The sequence below is a fragment of the Peromyscus californicus genome, unplaced genomic scaffold, assembly GCF_007827085.1.
Source record: "Peromyscus californicus insignis strain IS unplaced genomic scaffold, ASM782708v3 Scaffold_7__1_contigs__length_154581171, whole genome shotgun sequence".
Classification (NCBI taxonomy): Eukaryota; Metazoa; Chordata; class Mammalia; order Rodentia; family Cricetidae; genus Peromyscus; species Peromyscus californicus.
This window is the reverse complement of record NW_026294595.1, coordinates 14831087-14857877: the sequence shown is the minus strand read 5'-3', so window position 1 is coordinate 14857877 and position 26791 is coordinate 14831087. Positions and strand designations below refer to the sequence as shown.

At 54.5% G+C, this 26791-nt stretch overlaps 4 protein-coding genes and 1 long non-coding RNA gene across 10 annotated transcripts; 1 reads left to right on the top strand and 4 right to left on the bottom strand.

Annotated features, from left to right (window-relative positions):
* Positions 1 to 1789: 1789 nt before the first annotated feature.
* Clic3 (chloride intracellular channel 3) lies at positions 1790 to 4513 on the top strand. Its single transcript, XM_052722864.1, has 6 exons — positions 1790 to 2002; positions 2764 to 2873; positions 2951 to 3076; positions 3224 to 3330; positions 3411 to 3586; positions 3667 to 4513. Exons 1-6 carry the CDS (start codon positions 1790 to 1792, stop codon positions 3823 to 3825), a joined length of 891 nt encoding a protein of 296 aa, XP_052578824.1. The 3' UTR covers positions 3826 to 4513.
* Positions 4514 to 4632: 119 nt separating this feature from the next.
* Positions 4633 to 6177, bottom strand: Paxx (PAXX non-homologous end joining factor). Of its 5 annotated transcripts, none has more exons than XM_052722867.1 (7): positions 5939 to 6177; positions 5807 to 5867; positions 5595 to 5647; positions 5330 to 5520; positions 5168 to 5230; positions 4928 to 5012; positions 4633 to 4855 (listed from the first exon to the last, which is right to left on the bottom strand). In XM_052722867.1, exons 1-7 carry the CDS (start codon positions 6064 to 6066, stop codon positions 4816 to 4818), a joined length of 621 nt encoding a protein of 206 aa, XP_052578827.1. In that variant the 5' UTR covers positions 6067 to 6177; the 3' UTR covers positions 4633 to 4815. The 5 variants fall into 5 exon arrangements, with proteins under 5 accessions (XP_052578827.1, XP_052578829.1, XP_052578828.1 ...); XM_052722869.1 differs by having other exon boundaries at positions 4633 to 4851; positions 5168 to 5236; positions 5939 to 6172; XM_052722868.1 differs by having other exon boundaries at positions 5595 to 5644; positions 5939 to 6172.
* Positions 6178 to 8997: 2820 nt separating this feature from the next.
* Lcnl1 (lipocalin like 1) lies at positions 8998 to 12651 on the bottom strand. The gene is given in 5 exon segments (XM_052722444.1): positions 8998 to 11344; positions 11543 to 11616; positions 12130 to 12268; positions 12372 to 12553; positions 12647 to 12651. Coding segments are annotated over 5 exon segments (840 nt in total). The 3' UTR covers positions 8998 to 10904.
* An 870-nt stretch (positions 12652 to 13521) lies between these two features.
* On the bottom strand, positions 13522 to 17208 carry Ptgds (prostaglandin D2 synthase). The gene is made up of 7 exons (XM_052723290.1): positions 17002 to 17208; positions 16108 to 16247; positions 15924 to 16000; positions 14918 to 15034; positions 14630 to 14731; positions 14134 to 14159; positions 13522 to 13642 (listed from the first exon to the last, which is right to left on the bottom strand). Exons 1-6 carry the CDS (start codon positions 17119 to 17121, stop codon positions 14146 to 14148), a joined length of 570 nt encoding a protein of 189 aa, XP_052579250.1. The 5' UTR covers positions 17122 to 17208; the 3' UTR covers positions 13522 to 13642; positions 14134 to 14145.
* A 5144-nt stretch (positions 17209 to 22352) lies between these two features.
* Positions 22353 to 24848, bottom strand: LOC128101835 (uncharacterized). 2 transcript variants are annotated; one of them, XR_008215211.1, is made up of 3 exons: positions 23630 to 24848; positions 23023 to 23345; positions 22353 to 22483 (listed from the first exon to the last, which is right to left on the bottom strand). It is a non-coding gene; the product is annotated as an uncharacterized LOC128101835 (long non-coding RNA). The 2 variants fall into 2 exon arrangements; XR_008215212.1 differs by having other exon boundaries at positions 23547 to 23642.
* Positions 24849 to 26791: the final 1943 nt, after the last annotated feature.

The following is a 26791-nucleotide window of genomic DNA, read 5'->3' as shown; positions in this document are numbered from 1 at the left end:
GCGACCATGTCTGTGTTCAAATGTCCTCTATCCCCTTTACGGTGCTGAAAATCAGACGCAGGGCCGTGCATGCCAGGCAAGCTCTCTACCACTGGAATGTACCCTAGCCACAGATCTCCCCTTTGGAAAGGACACGGTCATGTTGAATGAGAACCTACTGGCCGGTCTCATTTTCAATCCGATTGCCTCTTTAAGGACATTCTCTCCCAATAAAGTTTCAGGCCCTGGGGTTGAAGCTTTTGGGTGCACACAACAAACCTTCAATACCCACTCTGTTGGCATGCACTTGTGGGCCCATCTCTCATCCCACTCCCTCCGAGGGACACAGTTCAGTGGTGCGGCGATGACCCTGGGGTTTGGGAGGCAAACTGGAGCTGACTCCAGGAGATGATGAGCAGGAGAGGAGAGCATGGATGGCTCCTACCACCCGCAGACCGACACGGGACCCGTCCACAACCCCGCCGCCGCCTGTAACAGTAAAGGGGCTGCAGCACTTTGGCTTGGTTCTTGAGGTGTGTATCCCCCCCCCACACACACACATACACCACTGCTCATGTTGTCTGCCCACCTCACCCTTTCTTGTGCATTTCTAAGGGCAGCTTTGCAAAAATATGTAAACACAGGGCCTGTCTGGTGACCACTGGCAGTTTGGAAAGGCTTCAGGGGCTGCAGTGGTGATCTGCCTGCAGAGGACAGAAAACCACAAAGCAGAAAGCTGACCATGTCAGTGAGATGCCAAAATAAAACTGGCTGTAGGAGTTAAGGCAAGAGTCAGAGGGGAAACTGAGACTCTGGCACAAATGCAAGCTCCAAGGATGTCAGCGCTGCATTCTACCTGTCTGGGAGCTCAGCTGAGATCAGGGAAGTGACCAGATGGGGCTCAGGGAGCAGGATGCCTGGGACAGCTGAGGCACTGGCCAGAGTCAGGCATGTGAGCAGGTGAGTGGGCAGGTACGGAGCCACCTTGGCTGAACTATCCAGCCTGGATGGCACCAACCTACCGGAGAGAGGAAAGCAATCAACAGGTCCTGGTCTTAGCCGTGGGCAGTGCCAGTCCTCCGGGAGCACAAGTTCTGAAGGCCAAGTCTCCTGCAGGGCGGCCTGCTATCAAATGCCAAAGGAACTCACACTGTGGACCCCAGTAGGCTCAGGAAGCCTGAGTGGCAGATATGTGCCCGGTAGGGTCAGACTATCCTGGCCTTTTCCTTTCTGCTGGGGACCACATTCCCAGCTCCTCAGCCAGCAGGTAGCAGCTCCTAACCCTTCCTGGTGCCATCTGAAGGTTAAGGTTAAGAGTAAGAGACCTGCTTGGAGCCTGTGTGGACAGGACGGGGCATGGAATCCCCTGCCCAGCTGGGTTAAACATCAAAACCCAGGCTTATCAGCCTGCCAGCCAGGAACATGTCAGGAATGTGGGCCCGCCCTGAGGGCAGAGGGCCCTACCTGGCTGGGCTTTGTTGGAGGGAGGGGGCATCTCTTCCAGAAGGGCAAACTGAGGCATTTTAAGATAAAGATTTGACAATGAAGAGGATTTGCTGCGGAGGGCTGTGAAGCAGGCCCTGGGCTGAGATCAGTGTAGCGCGGCTCCAATCCAGAACTTCCCCTTCCAGGCTAGTAGTACTCTATGCCCCTGGTCTCTCCTGACCTCCTCACCCACCCACCCCAGTTTGCATTCACCACACGGGCCTCATCACAATCACACTGAGGCTTCCGTCTTTTGCTGTGAGCCAGAGTCTCCCATACTCACAGCCAGCCCTGAGACTCAGGCTCCCTGTGGTCACTGTTATGCATGGACACTCTGGTCTTGTACAAACAGTTGGCTCTGCCTTGGCATCCTATCTGCTGCCTAGGTGGTTCTGTGGGGCGGGCCCACAGACTGGGGAGGGTGGGGCATCCAGGGAGATTTAAAGAGCTCCCAAGGCACACCCTGTGCCCTGTGCTGCCGCCGGATGCCTCAGCTCCTACCATGGCCGAAACCACCAAGCTCCAGCTGTTTGTCAAGGTTCTGGGCAGGCTGGGCTGGAAGGGGTGTTCTGTTTTCTTGTGCAAGGCTGAGGGGTGGGTCTTCCTAAGGGTGCCCTTCCCCTGTGGTGGGCTGAAGCTGCCCCACACAGGACTAAACAGTCAGGCAGCCTGGGGAGGAGTCCCCATGGTGGGGGCATCAGATAGCCTGGGTCCTGCTCTTCACTTTGGCTCCTGGACCTGGCCCAGCCCTGGGAGAAAGCCCTATGGTGGGGAGGTGTCAGTCTGGTAGCTTGTACCAGAGATTCAGCTAGAGATTCAGGTTCATGTGCCAGAAGGGGGCTTGCCAGATAGCCCCATTAGCTCTCAGGCCAGTGCTCGGATCTGAGTGGGGGGCAGGTCCTGGCCTCCTCTTTGGCCACTTCCCTGAGCTGAGCTGTCAGCTTCAATACCCAGTTGTGTGGGTTGATCACTTAGGAGATGACTCTCTGGCCTACCCCACCCTGTAGCCAGTTTCTGTGACTAGAACTCTCTGGCTCTGGAAGGAAAGGACGGTGGCAGGACCCCAATCCCAGGCAGGCACTGTCCCTACCCGCCTCCAAGTTCCCAGCATCTCTTGCTTTCCCCATTCCAGGGATCAGGTCAAGGGCCCTCACCAGACACTTGTAGATGCCATGCCCAGCCAGGCCAGAGTCCTGGTGTGCCTCAGAGCCAATGGCAGTGGGAGGCAGGTTCCCACCCAGCCAGGTATGGGGATCCTGAGTCTGCTCCCAGTCCAACACCCCTGCTCCACCCACCCAGGCCAGTGAAGACGGCGAGAGCGTGGGTCACTGCCCTTCCTGCCAACGGCTCTTCATGGTCCTGCTCCTCAAGGGTGTGCCCTTCACACTCACCACAGTGGACACACGAAGGTGAGACCCAGCCCTGGACCCCTCCCTGGCTTCTGCCCCCTCAGGCCAGCCACCTCCCTTCTGCCTGGTGTCCACAGGGCGTTGGATGTGCTGAAGGACTTCGCGCCGGGCTCACAGCTGCCCATCTTGCTCTATGATGGGGAGGCCAAGACAGACACGCTGCAGATTGAGGAGTTTCTAGAGGCGACGCTGAGGCCACCTGAGTGAGCACCGGAGGGGGCAGGAGGGCAAAGATGGGACTCCCTGGTGGTGGTGGGGGGACACCCTGGGAGAGTGCCTAGGAAGGGTGCTTCGAGACAGAGTGTGTGTTGAGGATCTGACTGGAGTTCTCAAACCCCTCACACCTACAGCTTCCCTAGCCTGGCACCTAGGTACCGGGAGTCCAATACCGCAGGAAATGACATCTTCCACAAGTTTTCTGCCTTCATCAAGAACCCAGTACCTACACAGGACAATGGTGAGACACAGTCAGAAGGTACGGGCAGGAGGGTCAATCCAAGACCAAGGCTGAGTCCTTACTGTGCCATTGCCCCCAAGCCCTATATCAGCAGCTGCTCCGGGCCCTGACCAGGCTGGACAGCTACCTGCGTGCACCACTAGACCATGAACTAGAAAGGGAGCCACAACTTCGTGAGTCCCGACGCCGCTTCCTAGACGGTGACCAGTTCACACTGGCTGACTGCAGCCTGCTGCCCAAGCTGCATATTGTAGATGTAAGCTAGGGACCAACTGGTAGGTGTGGGGAGAAAGGCCATCGAGCGAGGCCCGAAATCATACTCTATTGTACCTACAGACCGTGTGTGCACACTTCCGCCAGATGCCCATCCCTGAGGAACTGTGTGGTGTCCGCCGCTACCTGGACAGTGCCCTGCAGGAGAAGGAGTTCAAGTACACGTGTCCACACAGTGCCGAGATCCTGGCAGCTTATCAGCCTGCTGTGCACCCCCGTTAGCACCCCTGACCCCATACACTCATCTGCAGCCCCATAAAGGCATCTCTGCCCCAAGTTAAGCGTGTCCTGAACATCCAAGTGGCCAGAGGCCCACAATTACGCCAGCCCAACCCCATGGTAAGAAGCATAGTTCAAGAAGACAGCCTAAAATGATGAGGGCGGGAGTCCAGTAGGCAAGGTACAGCTCATCCTCTCCATGGTGCTAGCAAAGGCCTGGGGCCCCCTACAGCTGCCCTGGCACAGTGGCATCAGGGATCTAGGGGACTGGATTAGTCTCCCAAACCAGTCAGGCCAGAGCTGGGCGCGGTGCCCTGGATGGCCAAGAAGGGTGGGGAGCAGAGCCCCATGGAGCTCAACCTCTGGGATCCTGGCCAGGTGGGTGGTGGCAGGCCTACATTCCTTAGTCCTGCCACAGGCTGTGGGCCAACCCCACCTCCTCCTAGAAGGGGCTTCCGCTGCCTGACACTCTGTAGTGGCCTTCCAAATATGCCATCTTCCCCAAGACAACTCCTCTGTGCATCTCTGTATGGGACAGGTGTGACCTGTCTTGCCTGGGTGGGGCTTAGAAGTGTGGGACAGCATTCCAAGCCTTATGAAGTCCTGGCCCTACCAGGCTGGGACCTTCTCAGCTTCTGGGCTGGCCATGCAGAAACAACACAAGTCAGTCTACGAAAGCTCTACCCTAGATCTAGCCAGGAGAGCCTCCTGGATGCCCAGAGCCTGATGCATCTGTTCGCATCCTGGGGCTCCACACCAAAAGGGTCTTCTCTGGCCTCCCCTCCAAGGCCGATCCTCACCAGTCAAGTCTGGCCTAGCATTTCTACCCAAGAGAGCAGTTTATTTCACCAGGAAGGGATGAGAGGCATTCCTGCCCAACAGTAGGACCAGGCAGCAAGTTAAGCAAGGGGTTTCTCTGATTGGTGGGGGTTTCAGATCTACCCCTTTCCTTGTAGACAGGCTCCTGGCAAGGTCACAGGCTCTGCTGTATTTTCAGGTCTCATCGAAGTCTACACCGCCAGCTGGTCTCTTGCTAGAAGACAAGAGTATGTAATGCATAGAGGAAAGGGAAGGGACCAGGGTAGGAAAGACATGTGGCAAGTACCTTTTGAAGCCAGGATTGATGAGAGACTCCCCTGGACACCGTCTCCTGACCCCAAGTCCAGAGCTGCCTCTCTGGTGATCAAGTTCTGCCGGAAAATCAGATCAGAGAAATCTTGAACCCAAAAGAACTCTGACCAGAACTCTGTCCACACTGAAAGATTCTCTCTAGAACATGAGGCACCCGGGGAGGCAGTTCCAGAGAAAGATTAGCCCCAACCTACATGGCAGGCCTACCTCTTACCTGGTAAGAAAAGCTGAGGCCCCACTGGATGGGTGTTCTTCCTGGGACTAGTGGCCGTCTCTTCTGCAGCTGGGAGAAAGCCATGGGCACCCCACTCAATGCCAAGAGGGTACGCAAAAGCAGGTCCTCCAGTGAGGGTACAGGTGATCACATACAGCCTACCTGCTAGCCGCCTCTCTAGGTTGAACACACGCTCTGCCAGGCTGAGAGTCAAAGCCTGTAGCTTGGGGGCTGCCTCTGGGCTGGGCACCTTGGAGAGGTCAAAGGTTAGTGCAGGGGCGTCTCCTGAGAGGGTCATCAAGGCTCTATCCTCTTGCAGGCTTACAGTCACTGCTTGCTGCTGGCAGGCTGCCCTGCGGCGAGAGAGGATGTGTTTTAACCCTATTCCGAGTTCCTCACCCACGTGGCCTCCCTAACTGGGACTCACCTGAACCGGGAAGGGATGTCCTCAGTCCCACTTAGACCAAATCGGGCTTTCTGCTGGGAACACGGAATTGTCACTGACAGCCCAAGACCCTGGACCCACTGGACACTCCAAACTGCCCAACCTTGGAATACGATTAGGACCATAGCCAAAGGGGGGAGAGTAAGGGGGTGCTAGGCTCCCAGATGTCTCCCATCCCCAGTGCTGGTACGCACGAGCGTTGCCAGGCCGTCAGGCGAGAAGCAGGTGCTCCAGAGCTCCGCGGCGTCCGTCACACTGGGCGGGAGGGGCTGTCAGGCACAGCGGCCGCTGCACCCCCGCACCCCACATCCCTAGACCCCACTCACTAGAGGTTGAAGCCGCCGCCGTCCCGGTCTCCCCCATCCTCCGGCTCACAGTAGCACACGAAGCGGGGAGGGCCTGAGCCTGGCGGCAGGATGCAAAGCGGCGGCGACGACAGCGGCGGAGGGGCCATGGCAGCAAAGCGGTTTCACCCCAGGAGCCAAACCTATTGTGGGAGGAGGGCGCCTGCGCAGAAGTACGAACTTGGTGACTCGCAAGCTACGGAGTCCGCTCGGGGGCGGAGCTTCTGGTGTCTGGAAGGACGGAAGGACAAGACTGCGGGGCGGGGCGGTACCCAGGGCTGGCAGTGTTTCCGGAGATCAGGCCTGGCTCACAGGGCCGAACTAGAGGGTGGAGCTTAGTGCTTGGGGCGGGGCTGGAGGCACCTCGAGGGCGGGGTTTAGAGAGAGGCGGGACTAGAGGGCGGGACTTAGAGCTCTAACCCCTTCGGAAGGAGGCTCCTCAGTGCTATACCGGGCTCCTTCCTTTGGCCCTTGCACCCTAGCAGAAATCTCTAAGGGCCTCACTTCTTGTGCCCCTCGGCTCTTCGGGGTCCCTCCTAGCGACCGCGCGCACACCTGCTGCTTTTCAATGCTGGTCCTCTTTCCTAAACATCCCCCATGGGCTGATCCTGGAGGCCTCCAGACCTACTTGTCACTTTAGATACAAACACAACTCTTTCCACACTGACTTGTAACAAACCAAAATGCAAGACTGAGTACAGTATGTTTGGTAAACAGTGCAAACAGGGAAGCCTCCCTACTCCATACAATATCCTCCCATTGTCTGACCCCTCCCATCCCCACTCTCCGTGATGTTTTATCTGAGGACACCTTGACCAACACAAGGTCTCTGGAACTTGAGGTCTAATGCAAGAGATGAATAATCAACAGGACAGCACTCAGGTTTCGGCAAAGTGCTGATCGGAATCCACATCAGGGGCTACAGAATATGAGCTGGTGTTTGAGCTGCTATCTACAGAGGGTGGAGCCCGGGAAAGGGTGTGCTCAGGACGAGGCCTGGATGGGAACAGAAGTCTTCCCAAGGCTGTGCAAGAGGGCTGTCATGACCCTATGAGAGCCATGGGGGGAGTGGTTACTGACTCTGTGAATTGTTGTAGCTAACGTATTTGAAGGGTGCCGTCAGCTAAACATACCTCAGTTCCCACTTTTTTCAGGCCTGATGAGGCTCCTGCCTCAGAGCCTTGGTGTGGGTTGGTTCCTGTCCCCAGCCCTGTATACACTACCCTTCGCTCTTTGCTGAAGCAGCATCTTTTGAAAGGGTTTTCTTAAGGCTCTGCGTAGAGCATTTGAACTCCGCCCATCTCTCCCCCTCTCTCGCATGTCATTAGTTATTTTCCCTGCTTGTCACTGTGGTTTCAGGATTCTCTAGGACCGTCTTGACGTCTGCTTGCATTTCCACCCTCAAATGACCCCTCCCAGAAACTGCTCCTAAAGTCCTGCTTCTAGCCACTGGAATAGGGCAGAAGTGATGGCTGTCACTTCCCCAATCCCTCTTGTATTGCTCACCACAACAAGGCAGCCCGGGACACCTTTGACTAACAAAGTAAGGAGGCCTGCAAGTGCTAATGAGGAAACTCAGAGGCAGAGCCTGTCCAGACCCGGGCCTGGGAAGCAGCACGTCCTCTTCCACCAGAGGGTCTGTAGACCTTACCGACCCAGAGACAACACAGCTTATCGTGTAAACTGCTGAATTCTACAGTGATCTGATTCTCAGTCTGTGAAGCTGCTGGGTTCTTCTTGTGGTGGTTGTGGCATTGTTGTTTGTTTTTCCAATTTTGTGTCTTCAGTGCTTCGGCAATGATCTAGGCACAGCAGTGGCCCCCAACCACTCCGGGGGCTGAGGCAGGACCATTGTTTGAACGAAGGAATATTTTCTTTAATTTTTAAATTATATGTATATGTGTGTGCCTATGTACACGTGAGTGTAGGTACTCATAGAATCCAAAAGATTCCCTGAAGCTGGAATTACAGGTAGTTGTGAGTTACCATGTAGGTGCTGGGAATTGAACTTGGGTCCTTTGGAAGAGCAGCCACTACTCTTAACTATTGAACTATCTCTCCAGTCCATTGAACCAAGGAATTTCAGGCCTGCTCAAGCAGCATGCCAAGACCACTCTAGGTAAGGTGGGACCCACTGGGATTCAGGGATTTTCAGCATTAAGGGTAAGATTTGACATAGCTTGTAATACTGTTATAAGTGAGTTGACATACTTTGTTTCTGGTTGAAGAACTGGCTGAGAGCTGCCCCTTGTGGCCATACTAGGGTAGTGCAGTGTATGGACTAACCTCTGACAACAGGGAAGGATCACTCCTGGACTCCCAGGAACTAGGACTCCTAACCTCACAGTGAAGGGTGTGGTGTCCTTGAGGCTACAGAGGGCAGCCTGCCTCTCCCCATTCCAGACCCTCTTGGGAGTCCATGCAGGTGAAGCTGAACTGGTGTGCAGGAAGGTCTGCTTTGTCTCTGTTGCTGCGTGGCCTAGGAGACCTCTCCTCTTGGTCTATGACAAGGTATAGAACATGAATCAAGTGCTCAGGCAGCGTTTCTCACTGCACACCTCTGGGTTGGGAACTCGGGTTTTGCTGGGTTGACTGAACATTGCCCACGCCTTGCAGGCACCACCGTGGCCACAGGAGCAGACGGGAGCGGGACTTCCAGCTTGGTGGGCACTTCCCCACTGGCCAGACCCCAAGCCTTCAGATGAGTGACAGGGCTCACCGTTGGCCAAGTCCTGGAGACCAGAAGGTACTGGGACATTAAAGGGCCTGGCTGACCACTGGGGTACATGCACAAAGGGGTGTGCGTGTGTACTTCTTTTCTCTGTGGACCTCTCAGCCCAATCAGCCCCAATCAAAAAAGTAGTCTGGAAAGATAGGAATTTCTTTTTTTTTTGACTGAAAAATTTCAAACCAACTAGAAAGCAGCAACAATAGCATAAATGAGCCCCAGATGGGAAAATTATCAACATTTTTACAAATTCACAATCAGTATTTTTTAAATTTAATTTAATTTTATTAAAGTTACATTACAGACAGCATTGAACTTTACTCTCAAAAATTTCAGGACAGTTTTGTCTTTTCAAGACAATGGTGCTGCCGGGCACAGTGGAACACACTTGTAAAGCCAGTTAGGAAGGCCGAAGCCAGAGGATCTCAGGGACCTGGTCGGCTGAGATAGACAGCAGGGCCCCAGCACGCACACACACACACACACGCGCGCGCACACACACACACACACACACACACAAGACTAAATGAGTAAGACTACACTGTCCTGTACAAACACAGCAGTAGTACTCTTACCTTTTTGTGTGTGTTGTACAAATTCAAGTGTGCACATGTATGTGCAAGTGCACATGTGCACACATGCAAGTAGAGGTCAGAGGTCAGTATTTGCTGCCTTCCTCAATCATTGCCCTTATTATTATTGTTTTACATTATGGATTTTAGTGTGTGCCACGGAGCAAATGTGGAGGCCAGAGAGCAACTTGTACGACTTGGCTTTCTTCCTCCACCCTTGGGTCCCAGGAAGGGTAAGATTTGACATAGCTTGTAAACTCAGGTCATAAGACTTAGCAGCAAGTACCTTTACCTTCTGAGACATCTCAACGGCCTTATATTTTGAGATACTTGAAGGCTGAACCTGTCTACAGTGGCTCCCAGGGCCCAGGGCACACACGGGGCAGGGTGGGGTATGGCTTGCTGTGTGTAATTGCTGTCCCAAGCCAGGAGCTTCTGGGCAGCTAAGCCAGCAGCACTTTACTCTCAAGTTGGGTGCTGGGGTCTACAGGATCCAAGAAGGACCCTCAGGCACGTTTGGGTCTTCCTCCTGCAGAACCAAGGTCCCGCCCTTTCCCAGCACCCAGGGTGCATAACTGCACCCAACCCTGCAGGTACTGTCCTGAGGGACTCAGCTCATGTGGCTGGAGTCCCTGACACCCACCACCCACTCTCTGCCTTCCCCTGTCAAATACTGCTTCTGTCAGCTTGGGGAGCTGTACAGAGAAACCAGGAGCTCTTTTGGGGGAAGATCCAGCACATAGGCAGCACAATCCCAACTGGGCTCTGGATGTCTGGATCCGTCACTGCAAAACAAGGAGCGGGTGTAGCCAGTCCCCAAGCATTGTTAAAAGTGGGGGTGAGGGTGTAGTGGGTTAGGGGAACTGCTTGGAGCTGTGGTGACCAGGCTTCCCTGCCTTCTCCATACCAGAGACCACCGCCGTTGTGGTTGGGGATGGGGTGGGGCTTTGGGAGGGATCTCCAAGGGTACTCACCTATGCCAGTGCACCAATATACCGATCTGTTGAGAAAGCAGGTCTCATGCACACCTTTGCCTCTTCTCTTAGTCCTCCACCTCAGCTAATGATTGTCTCCTGTGCGTACTGACCTGGACGTTCTCTCCTCTCACCTGGCCTAGACAGTCAAAGGGTGTCTGTCCTCTGGGACTTCCGCCCTGGTTTGCAGTCTGTAGGGTGACTCTGGGTTTATGTGACCAGTCTGGTGTGGGAGGCCAGCTCCCACCTTTTAAAGGGTTCCTATAAGGAGGAGAGAGAGATAAGAAACTTGTAGACAGATAGCGGAGGAGACAGACAGAAACACAGGATAACTTCGGGAGGATCTGGATCAAAACCCAATGGTTCCTTCTCAATCTTCAAAAGGACTTTTTCTAACACCAAGGGGTGGGGCAAAAGACTTCAACCTTGCTAGATCAAAGCACACTGCACAGCCAAGTGTAGACCCTTTCAAACACCTAGTAACCACAACCATGTTACCAAACCCTGGTAATCATCCCCTGCTGGGTAAAGCAAGCTCAGATTCTTGGACCCTGAGTAAGTTCTCACTAGGAAACCTCTGTGGGTCTCTACAGTCTGGATCTTCAATGTCCTGGCTCCTGCCGCCCTGAGCTGGGTTGGAGGCAGCACTCACCTGATGTAGGCAGCAGGGCACCCTAGCTGGGGTGCCAGCCTATGCATCTTCTGTGCACCTTCAGGAAACATCTATGGGGTGTGGACTGAGGGCAGGCAAGGAAGGTCTTGAGCACGGATGGGCAGGGACAAAGATAGGGTAGGGTAGGGTTTGTGGAGTCTGGGCCCCCTGCTCCAGACTCTGGAAGTCCTAAGAAGACACGTTGAGAAACAAAGTTTCTCTCTCTGTGAGTGAGCAAGTGATGAGATGTGAACCTGGGCGGTACTCCCACCCAGGCTGGGGCCACTGCTCTGGGGAGGGGCCTGTGTCTGGTCCCATGGCTTATCAGGACCAGCCCCTCTGCCAACCCACTGTAGCGCTGCTGCCAGGCATTCTGAATGCCTAACTTCTCTGTCCTGAAGTATAACACAGCCAAGTGCTGGTAGTACGTGAAGGGCACATGAATGTCACTCTAGGCCATGGCTAAGAGAAAGAGGTGGCTTGGGACCAGGACTCAAGGAGGCCTACCTAGGAAGATCCACAATATGGAAGCCACCCCTGGGACACTCCACTCAGGAAGGCTTGGCCCCTTTGCCAATCCTGCAGCTTACATAATGAGGTACCCCGCCCCCACTTCTTTCCCTGCTGCCAAACGACACTGCTGGCCATCCACCTCCTCACCCGGGTTGCTGAACTGCCTGGCCATAGCACCCTTGGTGAAGGTTGTTTCTACCTCCTGGCATCCGACATCTGGCCTGGGGAGGAAAAAGTCCACACCTGACACCTGGGTGGTGAACCTTGATGGTGCTCCACCCCGAGATCTGCCTTGCTTTTTCAGGCAGCCCTAACCCCAGGGATCTGAGGACACTGCCCATGCAAAGCTGTCACAGGGTCTCCTATTGGCCTTCACAAAAATCTAAGGACATCTTACCGGACAGGAAAGGCCTGTTGGGGTGGGGGAGTTAAGGAGGGTTTGCCAAGGCACACATCCACGGAGTGCCAAGTCCCTAGCCTCCTCTGCAGGCACACACACACAGACATTCAGACCCTGTTTCCTCACTCAGGCCTCAGGCAGGATTTGGTGTGGTCTGGGGTCCTTTGGAGAGCAGGCTTCTGTGGCCTTTGTTTGGGTCTCACTGCCCAGGCTGTCAGGAGCCTCTGGGCTGCACTTCCAGTGTGTCAGGGACAGAGCTGCTTCCTCCTGACCTTCATTTAGCTGCACACTTGTCTGAGGCCACGCTGAAGGTGAGGTTCATAGGTTCATTTATGTGGGATACCCAAGCTTGACAGCCAGGTCACCATCGGGCAAGGGGTTCACGAGGACCACGTGCATCTTCCCATCTTCCTTGGGGTCCTGGAAGCCCTAATCATCTGACACAGCCCCAACTATGTACCAGGTGCCCTGAACTGCAGGGTAGGGCAGGCGAGCTGTATGGAAACCTCTGCATCCTGTAAAAGCTTACCTCATCTTGCCAGGATGCTCAGTGTCCAGCACCCGCAGCTTCTGTACCTAGATCAACCCCAGCCCAGTGCTGGGAAACTGAGGCAATGTATTCCAACTGCTGGTTCTGGACAGTGTACTCATACTCGAAAGCCCACTCCTGGTCCAATGCAGCAAGTGGATGGAGGTCTTTCTTGAAGTCCAAGGCCCTGATAAGCTGGAATGGAAGAATGTGCAGACAGGGGCCTGGGCTGGAGGAACAAGCAGGTGAAATGGGTGTGAGGGACAAAGTTGTCCTGGATGGGGAGCTGAGCCCAGCCTAGAGATGAACCCGCAGAGCCTACAGCATTGTGGAGGATCCTCGGGGCAGGAGAGCTGGGGTGCCTTCCTCTGAGTGGACTCCATGTTCCCAGGATGCCCTGAGATGCCTGGCCTGTCCTAGGCCACAACCCACCGGGATAGGCCACTGATGGAATTGCACCTGACTTGGTTGCTTCTCCCCTCCCTCCCGGAGGGGGCCGGAGTGGGCAGAGGTACAGGTCGGTAGGCTCTCTTCAGTCCCCTCTGTCCATGGGAGCAGAGATGCTCTTCTAGCAGCTACCACACATACAGCTCCTTTTTTTTTTTTTTTTTTTTTTTTTTTTTTTTTGCTTTTTTGAGACCAGGTTTCTCTGTGTAACAGCCCTGGCTGCCCTGGAACTCTCTTTATAGATCAGGCTGGCCTTGAACTCACTGAGATCTGCCTGCCTCTGTCTCCCGAGTGCTGGGTACTAGGATTAAAGGTGTGCACCACCACCGCCCGACCAAATAGCTTTTTGTCCCTCATCTTACTGCCCAATCCAAAGGTTCTAATCCCACACCTTGAAAGTTTATGGGATGTGAGGCTCCCTGGAGCCTCTTCCTGCTAGAGTGGCTACTGTCAGGGCAGGGGTGGACACATGTCTAAGGGATTAGCTATTAAGTGACTAACTTTCACCAGCCCAGCCCAGGCCTGGTTGTGGTCAGCAGCTTGAAGGGGCTGTGGCTAGCGGGGTTGGGGCATGTGGTGAGGTTGGAGCCCTATGCAGGGTAGGTGCCGAATCCGGCATAGCCCTTAGGCTGTTCCTAGTTAGGACTTCAGCAAGAACAGATAACCCTCTGGTTATCATATTGAGATATTTATGGGAGGGGCAAGGGGCAGCCCAGGGGCCCGGAGGACAGACAGACAAGAGTCAAGATCTGATTTGCTTTGGACTTTATTTCTTAATCAAGACAAAGCTGCAGGGTGTAGAGGCACTTTGGGGAGCCAGGGCTATGGTCTCGAGAGTGACAGAGTGAAGGAGTCCTGAGGGCCAGATCACCTGGACAGAAGAACAGGACCTGTCAGTGACATAGGCAACCCCTTGGCCCCATGGGGCCCAAACTGTGCTCTGGCAAGGGCCTCCTTCTGGAGGATCCCCCCAGAGTCTTTGGTCCCCAAGTCTCAGTCAATGGCACTAGTGAAGAGCCCTCTGACTTCCCGTTTCCATCCCTTGCCAATTCCCCTCCCTGATTTTGTGCGTTCTGGTTCCTTGGAGACCCCTGCTGTAGGATGGGCTTCAGAGGGGAAGTCCCTCCTCATTCGGTCTGGGACTAGGCGCCCACACCATTATCCCTCTCCCCAGGAGCCCGTGGCCATCAGCCCCATTCTAGCCCTTGGTATTGGAACTATGATTTTCCTTCCTGGCTGTCTCACCTGGACCTTGTTCTGTCTGGGGAGCAGAGTCCCCACCACTCAGTGGTAATGTGTTGTGTGAGTAAGTGAACAGGAACAGCACTTACCAAGTGAACGCAGCCCACTGGCTTCTCTTACCTGTTCTCACTTTTAAATGCACTTATCTGCCGAAAAGGAAGCCCAGGGAAGTAGTCAGGAGCAGGCTTAGACCCATATTCATCAGGGCTTTGTACGTTTCTCTTGCCTCTGAGAAACCTCCCCCAAGGCTATGGAGCATTAGCTTTTGTTGAGCCCCCAAACTTCAGACTCCATCCCAACCCTCCTCCAGTCTCTTTTTCAAAACAGAAGGGGTGGTCTTTCTCCATCTGTTTTTTCCAGTAGCACCCCTAAACCTCTAGCTGGGGACTCACAGACAGGGGTGCTAGGAGTCCACCAGGAAGGGGGTTCCCAATAAAGGGGGTTGCCATAAAGGGACAGACTGACACCTCCATTTATTTCCTTGGAGTCCCCTGGGCTAGTAGGTAGGGCAAGGGCCACACTCTCCCCAGTCTCCCCTCACCCTGCTGCAGAGGACTGTCTAGCTCTAATCCAACTATAATTCCCTTTCCCTCCCCCGCAGCTTAGCCTCCCTCACCCGGTTGGGGCAGGAAAACAATGTCTTCCTCTGTGAGGCTGTGGGCATGGCTAAAGGCGGTGAATTTCTCCTTTAGTTCGTCCTTTATGGTCTGGGTTCGGCCTGGTAGATAAAGAAGGAGCCAGCCTCAGGGGACAAAAAAACCTCCATTCTGCCCCGACAGCTGTGTCTTGGGGACTGCCCCTTTGGTATGCCCCCCCAGGATCAGGTCTCCGTCTTCTTTCAATCTCATGCCAAGCTTCTAAGGGGTCTCCCCTGGGTGGAGGCCTGGTGGGGTGTGATACCTACTGTAGAGGGTGGACATGAGGAAGGGCTGGCCCATGCCCTTGGTGCCCGTGCTGAGCAGCAGTGCATACTCGTCGTAGTTGGTTTCCACCACGGAGATGGTTTGGACATTGCCCGAGTCTGGGAACCCAAGATTTGACACTGATGGCGGGTACACAGCCCCCACGATTCTGTCCTCCTCGACGTGGAAGGGGTGACCTCTGAGGGCGTCACTGCAGGGAGGGTCTCAGGCCTTTGGATCCCAGGACACTTCTTCCTCCCACAATCACTTTGGCTGCCATCCTTGTCCCTCCCTCAGGGGCCACCTGCCAGTTTCTGGCTTCCTGCCTGCACAGCCCAGGAACACTGTCCCCAAACCACAAGTCTTGGGGAGAAGGCAGAAAACACTTAGGTTCAGAAAATCGCAGGCTGGGTTAAAATACAGCCAGAAAGGGAAGGAAATAGGTTTTGTTGTTGTTGTTTTTTTGGGTTTTGGTTTTTTTTTTTTTTTCCGAGATAGGGTTTCTCTGTATAGTTTTGGTGCCTGTCCTGGATCTCGCTCTGTAGACCAGGCTGGCCTCAAACTCACAGAGATCTGCCTGGCTCTGCCTCCCGAGTGCTGGGATTAAAGGCGTGTGCCACCACCACCCGGCTGGAAATAGGGTTCTTGTGGGGAGCCATATCTCAGGTGAGGGATGGAGGAGAGGTCCTTGGGTAGGAACTATTGAAGCATGGGTAGGATTCGGGGAATGCCTGTGAGTAACCCACTTGGGCAGCAGAGAAAATTCCATTTGGGCAGGAAAGGGGCCTGGCAGAACATGGGTGGGCTTCAGAGAGGACACAGTCCCCAGAGAGAGGTCTGTCTCCAACACCTACGTCCTACGTGCCTGAGGCAGATTCACAACGAGGTCTGTCCTTGGATGACTGACCCTGGTGCTGTGACCATTATCCCCACAGTTTTGGGACGGGGTTGTCCAGTCTGCCAGCAGGGACCTCAGAACTGACCCAGATCAGGAAGTAGTTTACTCACGGGGACTGCGGTAGTTGTATTGTCCGGGAACCTTCCCGGGCTGCAGCATCATGATCTTGGTTTCACACTGGTTCCTCCTGTGGGCAGAACACCCTTGAAGTAAGGAAACAAGCCCCAAGATGTCCCCCTGACAAGGATATGGGGACTTCTGGGCCCCAGAACTCGCCGCACCCCATTCTCTCACCTGAGGAAGATAGAGGTGAGGTTGAGGCCGCCGTCTGTGGAGGGAGCTAGCACTGCCTTGCACATAAACAGTCCTGTTTTCTTATCCCGGAACCAGGTTGAATTGGAGGCGAGGGCTATGCTGTACCAGTGCCCCAGGAACTGCGACCAGTGGATGCCTAGGTTGGCAATGCTCCGTGCTCCCCTCATGGGCAGACTCGGTGGGCTTCTGGTTCTTTCCCCTCCGACTCCCCTGCTACACTGGTCCCAGTAGCAGCCCTTTCCTTGGGCTTTGCCCATCCACGTCTCCTCCCTCTCTAGCAGGCCTGATCCAATGCTCCATGGAGGAAGGGGGTAGCAAAAACCCTCCCCTCTTCCCCAGGACGTTGAGGTCCTCATCTTTGTCCCAGTCCTCATCCCTGTCCCCTAGTGGGTGGAGTGGGTATCGGAGCATGCCACATTCCTGGTGGACCAACCAGGTGGTGTGCCAGTGGGGTCCCAGCCAGCTCCAGCGCACGAGCATACAGGACGAGCAGTGCCCAGCACATCCAGGGGCTCACTGGATAAGTGCTAGCCAGTGCACAGTCGTCCTGGGACCCAGATATATGACCTGTGCTTGTGCATGTCCCGGGTGTCTCGGGCTTATAGGGGATTGTGTTTGGAAGACATGAACACTATGCGGCCCACATGTGTGCAAGTGCCCTCAGAGGAGAGATTGGACGGAATGCTGTGGCTTTGGAGGGTTTCTTTTCAGGCCTAGGTAACCAGCCAGCCCTCCTTTCTTCTCAGCTGGCTCAGGCCTCGGTCTAGCATAGGCTGAGAGCTCTGAGGAACATGTAAGCTCTTCTGTGGGAGAAAGCCAGGTTCGTTGACCTGAGGGCTGTGCTGTCTTGGGGGTGGGGTAGGGGAACCTCACCTTGTCTTGTTGAAAGTTGGGCTGTACCGAGACATGGCCCTCACCCTGGGCTAGAGTCTGTGGGAATCCCAAGAGCCCCAGCAGGACCAGCCCCATCCACAGCATTCGAAGAGCAGTCATTTTCCTGGACCGGAGCAGGTGTCTGGGCCTGAGGCCAGCAATGTGGGCAGAGCAAGGAAGATCGTGGGCAGAAGGAGCAGAGGGCACTGTGGAGACCCCTATTTATGAGCCAGGCTTGGCCTCCACCCAGGGCCCAAGGACTGCCCACTGGAGGCTCGTGATGCTCGTGTGAGGGAGGGTGGCTGTCCCAGCTGCAGCCTCATCAGCAACAGGGCTGGTTATGTAAGAGCTTCCAGCTGAGCCCCACACCTCAGTGAAGAAAGGGCAGGTCGGGGCAGGCAGAGAGCTCTGCATACCCCCGCTCCCCACCCTAGCCCCAGAGACAGAACTGGCCCAGACCTTGCCCCCCTCCCATCAAAGCCCACATACCTCAGCAGCAGGGATAGCACTGGAGGTTACTTTAGTGCTGCCCTGCTGCTGAGAAAGCTAACCACTTCCCACCTGGGGCTAAGACCTTCCCCTCACAAGCCCTATCTATCGTCCTCTCCAAGTCCCATGACCCCAGCAGGGTTTAACACAAAGCATCGTTTGTGCCTTGAACTTTTGGTCCCGAAAGGCCAGCAGTCCAGGTGGCCATGAGGAACCAAGTAAAGAAACTCAATCTAACCTGCAGTGAATTCAAAACTCAGCCGTGCTGAGTACAACCTCCACCCTCGTCAGCCCATTGGGGTTCACCTGGTGGTCCTTTGGGCTCCCTTAGGGCAAGCAAGCAGTGGTGGGCGGAGCGGTGGGCTTCAAGCTGCAGTCTGTGGCTTTTTCCTGGCTCCCATGGCCTTGTCCTGGATGGGAAACCAATGGCCGTGGAAGAGAGGGCTGGGACATCCCTTCTCTCCTTCCCTGTGGCCCAGGAGCTTTGGGTTCTGAGGCACAGGATTATTCAACATTAACATCTGAGTGGGCTACGCTAAGAGGGGCTCTTACTCTCTCACTAACGTTGGGGCTATAGGAATTGGCCCAGCAGAGCTCCAGGTGAGGAAGTAGGATAGATCCCAGAACTACCCAGAGGAGCCCAAGAGTCCAGTTCTTCACTCAGCCTCCCATCAGCCCCTGCCCAGGACAGCCCATACATTGCCCATTCAGGTCCTTCCATGCCCTGGGCCTGAGGAGGGAGGACCTGTCAGAATAAGGAGGGGGAGGCTGACTCCTGGACCATCCAGTCCCCAGGCCCCGGGCCGGCCCCGCAGCAGATCTGAGAGTTTTCTCTAGAGGGACTTAGGATGGAGACAGGACGAACTTGGGAAGAAGGCCTGGGGGCATCAACCTGTGTAGGGGGTTCCTGTAGATGGCATGAAGACTCCCCCCAAGCAGAGTAAGCTTGAAGTACTTCCAAGGGTGGGACCTTCTTGTGGCTTGAATCTGAAAGGTCCCCAGCAGGCTTATGTTTTAAAGGCTTATTCCTCTGCTGGTGGCAGGCGCTATTTGGGGATCTGTGGAACCTTAGGAGGTGTGGTCTAGCTGGTGGAAGTGAGTCACTGAGAAGGGCCTTTGAAGGTCCCTGATCCTGCTGCTTTCTCTCTGTGTCATTCCTGGTTCCATGCCTCAAAATAAACCCTTCTTCCCTAGTTGTTTCTGCCCAGATACTGTGGTCTTAGTGATAACAAAGGAACTGACTCTCGGAAGGACACGATGGCCCTCCGGCTGGCATTGGTGGCCATTCTACCTATGAAGTCAGCCCTGCCTGGTGAGATAGGGGCTGTCTCATTTCCAAACCAGTGTGGACCTCTCTCTGACCAAGCACTCCTGTGTGCCCCTTCTGGGAAGACCTCTTCCTAGGCCAGTCCCAGGACCCCACCTTGCTCTGCACCCATCCGCAATGCTGCTTAGGCTGGACTGGCCAGCTGGAAACTGGGACACAGTGCTGATCCCAGGGGAACAAGGGGTGTGAGTGAGAAGGGACAGCACTCAGGCTCTGGTGCCCAGGTTGCACCAGGTATGGTCCTGGGCTGCCCCTGGAGAGGCCAAGATTCTGATGCTCATAGCCTTCCCAACCCCCACCACAGTAAGAAGCTTCTCCCCTGCCTAGCTTCTTGCCCCTAAAGTGCCTTGTCCCAGTCTGCCCAGAGTCACAAGGAACAGGATACCAATGGCCTTTTCAAGTCCTCCTCTGGCCCTGTCTCCTGTCTGTGAGTTCCTGGTCTCATCTCCCAGGGCATGTCTGCATCACCGCCTGCCCCCTGTACCCTCTCAGGAAAATCCTGACCACACCTCCAGGAAGCCTTCCAGGAAGCTTAGCGGGGTTTTGAATGTTCTGGGTCCCTCCTCCCTGCTCTGACCATCCTATTTTGAGGACCATATTGTCCGTTTTCATTTGTGTCCTGTGAGGGCCTAGGAAACAGGTTCACACAAACTATCGTAAGAATGCACAGCGTGCCAGGATTCAGCCAACACTGTGGAGCAAGACCGTGAGTGGCCCAGCTTCAGCCTCCACATGCTCCCAGGTGCCAGCCCTGTCGCTGAGGTCTTTTCTTCTAAGTTCTTATCAGTTTGAGGGCATCTGCTTCCCATGAACTGTAGGATGGCTGAGTGTTAGAACTTGGGATCACCCAGAATCCCCTCCTGCCTGAACACGTTGCCTCCTCTGGGGGCTCAGAGCCAGGAATAAACCATACAAACAGGACACAGAGGCCTTCCTGGGTCTGGCAAGGTCTCCCAGGCCAATGTCCAGCCTTTATGTGCCTCAGTTTCCCCATCTGTGCAAAAGAAGTGGAGGTATTCCTGCCTTGCCGGAGTTCTTGGGAGGCTTGTTAAATGTGGGCCTACTAGATTATGGGGACTCTCTTGCAGTAAGGGACTCTGTTGGCTGAAGTGGGGCCTTGGCCCTGCTGCCTCCCCACAGCCCGACTCTGGCTTCCCTTTCATCCTTACCAAGTGTCATAGAAATTGGGCTGCATGAGGATGCTGAGATAGATATCAAGTGATCGGGTGGACTGGCCTGGAGGCCCCTGCCCAACCTGGTCTTGGGCCTACCTCTCCCTTCTCCAGGCCCATTACAGCACTCAGGCCAACCTGAGTGGTGAGACACCGAATCAGCCCATGAACTGCAGATGGGACTGCTTGGCCGGGGGTGAGGCCTGGCTCTGAGCATGGGGGACCTCTTGGACCTAGCCTTGAAAGGCCCGAGGAACAGTCCCAGCCTTGTCCTATAGGGAAGCAGATTCCTCTCCGGGGGCAGTCCGTCCCCTGGGTGGGAGGCCAGTTCTCTGACATCTCCAGAGATAGTTTATCCTCAAGGCCTGGTAGGACCTGAGCTAGCCGAGTGACTGTTGGCTGAGTGACAGCATGGGTGGAGTAAGTCCCTGAGTCCCCAGCTTCGGCCTGGGATTCACCGGGGTCACCTGACTCCAACCTGACGCCTGAGCATAGCTTCTCTGTGTTGGAAGCATGTGGAGAGTGGCTTTGGGAGACCTAGACCCCCCCACCCCACCCCCCGCCACCTTCTCAGGCCTGCCAGGTCCCACAGTCCTTCTCAGAAATGTCCCTCAAAGGGCCGTAATGAAGAATGTCATTGCCCTAGGCCACTGAGAAGCAGCTGAGTGGAATATTTTGGACTCTGAAAGTTGACCTTTGTGTAGTACCCTAGTCTGTGACATGAGAAAAGCAGGGCCTGTGTGGAGGTTACACTCCAGTTCAGGCACTCTGTGTAAGACTGTGCCCATTAACCAAGCTGTGCAGGCAGGCAGTTCACCGTGCTGTCTCTGAGTTCCATCCAAGCCCACCGCCTGCTCTTCCCCCAGCTGGCTTCTGTAGCTGTTGGGTTCACCTCTGCTGATTTTGGACATGGCTGCATCTCCCTGCCCACACTTCTAGGGTTCCTTTCCCAGCTCAGTAGGGTGGGGGACCAGGATCAAAGAGGAAGCAGGCAGGAGGTTGGGATAAGATCAGTCCCCGGATTTGAGTCTCTTGTGCATATGTCAAACAGACCCCAGAAGGGTCCCAGGATGGACAGGCCAACTGCTGCTTGGGAAATTGAGTCTGGGCAGGCAGCTCAGACTCTGAATCTGGTGGGACCACCTCTACCCGCTCTACTCTTACGATGGGGTGCCCAGAGAGTGGCTGAACTGCGGGAGGGCCTGGCCCGCTCTCAGCCGCTACTTCCTCATACTCTCCAACAGTGGGACCATCAGTGCTGGGATGATGGAGTGGATGGTGCTATAGATCTCCAAGGCCTGCTCTGACTTCAAGAAGCAGCCTGCAGTCATGGATTGAGAGTGGATGGGCTGAACAAGGCAAGCCTAGGAGGGTTACAATTTCCTCAGCACTGTCCACGGAGGGTCCTTTTTGTGTCCCTATAGAGCCACAGAACAGAGAATGCCTTGCTCCTCTAAGGCTGGGCTCGGTCTCCCAGGACAGGCTGGATGGCAGGGCCTTCAGCATCTCCTGGCTCCCATCTGCGGGTTCATAACAGCCACAGGACCTGGTTCTCCCTTTCTTTCTTTCTTTCTTTCTTTCTTTCTTTCTTTCTTTCTTTCTTTCTTTCTTTCTTTCTTTCTTTCTTTCTTTCTTTCTTCCTTCCTTCCTTCCTTTCTTCCTTCCTTCCTTCCTTCCTTCCTTCCTTTCTTTCTTTCTTTCTTTCTCTTTCTTTCTTCCTTCCTTCCTTCCTTTCCTTCCTTCTTTCCTTCCTTCCTTTCTTTTTTTCCACTTTGAGACAGGGTCTCACTGTATACCCGTAGATGGCCTGAAACTCTGTGATCAGGCTGGCCTTGAACTCACAGATATCTGCCTCCTGAGTTCTAGAACTAAAGGTGTACCTGGATCTTAATCTAAGTGCAGCCCCAAGACAGGGCCCTGCCTTTCACTCTGGGCCCTAAGATGACCCAGGAAACTGGTCCACAGCCTCTGAGCAAGGCTGTAGAGGGTACCTTGAAAGGAGTGTCTGGTTACCATGCTCTGAGGCATTGTGCTTGGGTGCCTCCTTCACAGCCCCATCTGGGATCTGGGCTTCAGCATCCCAGGAGGCCCCTGGGGTCACACCATGCTCTCTGCTCCCCAGGCTGGGGCCCGGTGCTGTGTAAATACAAGCCTGTCTCTGTTTCTCTGAGACTAAGGAGGGGAGGTAGGCCTATGGAGGAGAGCAAATGGGGACAAGTGTCCCTGCGGACATCACAGCCCCCAAATCAGACACTCTAGCTTCTGCACAGGTCTGGCACACTGAGGTGGTAGAGCTGGCTCTACCCCACCAGCCTGGCCCACATTCCTCATGACAGCAATCATGGACAGCCAGCCCATTCCTCTGTGACAGGTGTTTATTTGTGCTGGGGGCGGATGAGGCTGAACGCCTGTGAGGAGGGGCACAAGTCTCGCTGGGATGTGGTGGGGGCCGAGTCTGCCATGGTCAGCCAAGTCGGATGGGTGGTCTTCTGGGCTAAGGAAGAGAAGGAAGAAAGAGAAGCAGAGAAATGAGAGGAAACTGGAGCCAGTGGGACCTGGGCAGGGATAGACCCCAGCAAGAGGGGTCTAAGAGGAGATAGTGGGGTTCGGGGCGAGCACTAGAAGCTAGAGCCACAGGAAGGGCAAGGGTAGGTTTTCAGCTGCTGCCTCCCGCTCCTCCACGGACCTTTCAAATCTGCCAGCCCTACTCACAGTTTACCCTCACGTGGCAGGGGCTCTGGGAACTTAGTCTCACCCGAGTGGGACAGACATAGTGACGAACTGGTTGTCCCTGAGCTCGAAGGTTGTCACCCACATCTGGAACAGGACCCCATCTTCCCTCCTGAAGGTGTGACCTACCAAGCTGAGGATGGACCACTTTCCCTCAAACTGTAGGACTAGTAACAGACAGAGTCGGCCCCCTTTATCCCACATGTGGCACCAAGCCATATCTGCACATGATCCTGGATCTAACAAAGACCTGGCGACTCTCAGAGCCTCAGTTTCTCCACATGCACAGAGAGTTGTCCCCACCTGGAGGGTCCCGAGGGCCACAGGAGAATATGAAGTCTATGTAGGGCTGGCATTGGGCTGAGCTCTCCGTTCCAGGCTCCTACCCCTGGGAACAGGGCCTGCTGGGCCTGAGTTCACAGTCACTCTCTCCTTCCCCTGACTGGGCAGGAGACAGATCTTGTGAAAAGGCAAATTGGGGTGTGGGACTTGAGGGAGCCCCCCATGCCTTCTTGGTCCTTGGGCCTGGGTTTGCATCATCTCCAGCAAGATGAGACCTATCCACAGGAGCTCCATCTGGGTGGAGGAGGCCGATCCTAGGCAGTGGCGTCCTGGGTATCAGCGGCCTGGAGGAGGAAGGGAGGTGTTGGGTTCGGGGCTGTCACTGAGCTTATAGTAGCCCTGTCCCAAAGTGGGTAGCTCGTCTCCACATCCAAGAGGGGAAAGATTATACCCCTTTGGCTTCCTCACAATTGAACCACCTCACACTCCAAGGCAGCGCTCTATCCCACGAACACCTCCCCAGCACTTCCTGCCCCATTGCCCACCTCCTACGCTCTCGGTGCCCTGCACTGTGCATGAAAACTAGCAGAGATTACAGCTCAAATCCGGGCAGGATGACAGCAGATACCTGTCAGGATCCGCTGTGTGCCCAGCATAAGTGGCCACCCCAGAATCCACCCACACTTGTCCTGGTCCGTTGGCCACAATTCTGCACCCACTCCCACCCCCTGCTTGGGAGCAGATTGAGTTGTTCTTTGGGCTAGGCAAAGAGGGACAGAGTGTGCTGTGCCAGAGCTGGCCTAGGGCCACCTACTCAGGCCCCAGGGCCAATCTGGGCCATGGCCATTCACAGGGCCACAGCCTCCTCTGCAGCGCTTTGCCCATTCCTGACCTCATCCATCCTCAGCTGGGCCTGATGCCACCAGCCTCTGGCTGTGGTGGTTACCTGAGGACCGTAGTAGCCTCCTCTTGACTACTTCCCCCCTGGGAGAGGTGGTTGCTAGGATTCCATCACCCTGGTTCTGAAACGTGCCCCTGGGGATAGGCTGTATCTCAGAAGATCTTGATGACCAGCTTAGATGCTGCCTAGAGACCTTGGTGGTCCAAGTCTCGGTACTCTGGGATCATGTGAATTTGGTGGCACAGCCCTGGGGGGCCCAAACCCTTCCCAGTACTGCTCTCCTCCTGCAGGCCCCTAGGCCATGTCTGTTCCTTTCCTTGCCTCTGGGTGCCCTAGTCCCTCACTTTCTGGAGCCTTTTCACGAGGGACTTGGGATCATTTCAGGAGGTCTGGGCCACAGGCTCAAACTGGAGGGTTCTGCTCTGCCCCTAGGTAAGGGTCTGGTATCCAGCACGTGATGTGGCTGGGTGGGGTGGGGAAGGGGCGGCTTGCCTTCTCCCAGTGTGTTCCATGAATCTCTTTCTCATGTGGCTAAGTTCTGCCAGGCTCCCATATGTAATCCAGGAAGCTGCACTGGTACCCAGGGAAAGAGGTGGTCACCCACGGGGTAACCTGGAAAGAGAGTCCTCCAGGTGTCCCTCCTTTCCAGGCCAGAATGGGCCCTGGAAGTGGGCTTCAGGGAGGTGGCTGCCTCCCTGTTGTCACTGACCCTGTGAGAAGCATGGAGAGCAAGACCAAGAGGAATCCTGGCAGCTCAGCCTCGGGCACATGAAAGGGCAGAACAGTAAAGCCCACCACAGATCAACAACCACACGAATTGTAAAGCTCTCGTAGACAGTCAAAGGCAAAGGAAGATACACACATGTGAAGTGAGAAGGAGCTGCTGTGGGATGCTCAGAGACCAGGAAGCCATGAGGCTCAGTGAAGTGAAAATGAAACTCAGCACTCAGAAGGCTGAGGCAGGAGGAGCTTAAGGGCAGCCTAGGCTACACAGTGTCTTTATATATATATATATATATATATATATATATATATATATATATATATATATATATATATATATATATAATATTATGCATAACACACACACACACCCTTAAAAATAAATATATCAGGGCTGGGAAGACAGTCGAGGCATTAGAAGTTCTTGTTTGGGAGTAGTGGTGAGTGTTTCCAATCCCAGTGCTGGGGAGGTGGAGACAGGCACCTGGCTGGCCAGCCCAGCCTTCTCATCAAGTTCCAGGCCAGTGAGGGACCTTGCCTCCAACAACAACAACAACCCCACAGAAACAACAACAGGGGGATAGATAGCACCTGGGGTTGTCCTTTGACATGTGTCCACGCACACACCACCAACACGTGATACAAATACAAACACATATTCTGATTTTCAAACACTTGCAGATTTGTAGGGAAAATGTGGGGCTAGTGCTCCTGTTACGGAGGCTGTGCTAAGCAACACTGAATATTGAGATGCTAAACCATGTAAAGTTCATGTTTTAATCAAAATTCATATTTTAATCAAAACGGAGTGCTTGGCTGGCATGAGGCCCTGGAGTCCATCCAACACAGAAACAAAAAGCGAAATTTCCCAGCCCATGTAAAGGGTTTGCCCAGCTCAGTGTCTGATTCAGGCCCCACAGGAGGTTTTACTTCGTGGTCCTTGGGCTGGGACAGTTCTTTCAATGTTTCCTTCTTTCTCAGCCTTGACGGTGTTTTGTGAAAGGCCCACTACTGGGATTTGTTGGTATTTTCCTAGTGACTAGGTGGTGCTTTGGTAGGAAGGCCTTGGAGGTTGCTGTACAGGGTGATCCTCTGGGCCCACCTGCAGATCTCCCACTTGCAAAAGAGCATCACAGCTGGCCTTGTTGATGGTTGACTTTCCATCACAGAAGAGGGGAGGGTGAGGGTCACAGACCCTTACCCGAGTGTCTAGCCACTCCTCCTAACCAATTGTGTACAATTCTTTCCTATCTGGACATGGCTCCCAGGTCTCTAAGCAAGGCAAGACTGTGGGGGAGGCGGGGGGAATACATCTGCACAACCAGGAGAAGCTATGACCCACGCTGGTGCAGACTTTCCAGTTTGGCTGCTTTGGGTTCATACTTCTGTCAGTAACCCTCACTCAGGCTCTGTGGGTAAGCCCAATAAACTCATTGGTTCCCCGGGGGTGGGGTGGGGGAGCCAGGAACCATGGTTTGTCATTGGGACCTTAGGGGACAGATGTTACTTGGTCTCCCCTTACTCCAATTCCTGGTGAAAATTCTTTCAGCAGAGGTGACGTGTCCTTCCCAGAACGGCCGGCCACAGCAGTGCCACATCTAGTCAAGGCATGTGTGCTGGGTCCTCCCATTGTAAGGTCACTCTCGTTTCTCACCGTCCTCTGGGAGGACCTCGATGTGCGCAGCCTGCGTTTCCAATGAGACTGGCACTCTGGCTTGCTGGCTGCCAGCATCGTCATACGGTTGCCTCTTCGGTATCACAGTGTTTTCCTGCTCCCTAGCTTATCTACATCAGGGTGGACTCAAGGACGGTATTTGTTCTTTGGGGTGTAACTTTGTACTTTCTTATTCACTGGGTTGCTTAAAGTGTTTCAATATTGGCCAGAGGGAAGGCATCAGTGACTGTCATTGGAGAAGGAAGCAGGAAGAAGTAGCAAGTGGCCTAAAGCATAGTGGAGAATTCAGACTGCCTCTGGGCTGCCTTGGTGGCAGTCCCTGGGACACAACTCCATCTTGGTGGGTTTGGGTTTTATAGGATTTTTTAAATATTTGGTAAGTTATAATACATGTGTGTGTCCAGGAAACCATCACTGCGATAGTGAGATGGTGACTGTGGTGGTTTGAATGAACCCCATGGCCCCCATAGATTTGTGGGGAATGGCATTAT

Bases quoted from the DNA above. Each gene is read 5' to 3' on its own strand.
- Paxx (XM_052722865.1), bottom strand. From the start codon at position 6,066: ATGGCCCCTCCGCCGCTGTCGTCGCCGCCGCTTTGCATCCTGCCGCCA. The intron at 5,237-5,329 runs GTAGGCTGTATG...GCTTTCTCCCAG, and splicing joins CCTAGAGAGGCGGCTAGCAG to CTGCAGAAGAGACGGCCACT. The intron at 4,856-4,927 runs GTACTTGCCACA...CTTGTCTTCTAG, and splicing joins ATCAATCCTGGCTTCAAAAG to CAAGAGACCAGCTGGCGGTG.
- Ptgds (XM_052723290.1), bottom strand. From the start codon at position 17,121: ATGACTGCTCTTCGAATGCTGTGGATGGGGCTGGTCCTGCTGGGGCTC. The intron at 16,248-17,001 runs GTGAGGTTCCCC...CACTGGTCGCAG, and splicing joins CCAACTTTCAACAAGACAAG to TTCCTGGGGCACTGGTACAG. The intron at 16,001-16,107 runs GTGAGAGAATGG...TTCTGCCCACAG, and splicing joins CTCACCTCTATCTTCCTCAG to GAGGAACCAGTGTGAAACCA.
- Clic3 (XM_052722864.1), top strand. From the start codon at position 1,790: ATGGACACTCTGGTCTTGTACAAACAGTTGGCTCTGCCTTGGCATCCT. The intron at 2,874-2,950 runs GTGAGACCCAGC...TGGTGTCCACAG, and splicing joins ACCACAGTGGACACACGAAG to GGCGTTGGATGTGCTGAAGG. The intron at 3,331-3,410 runs GTGAGACACAGT...ATTGCCCCCAAG, and splicing joins AGTACCTACACAGGACAATG to CCCTATATCAGCAGCTGCTC.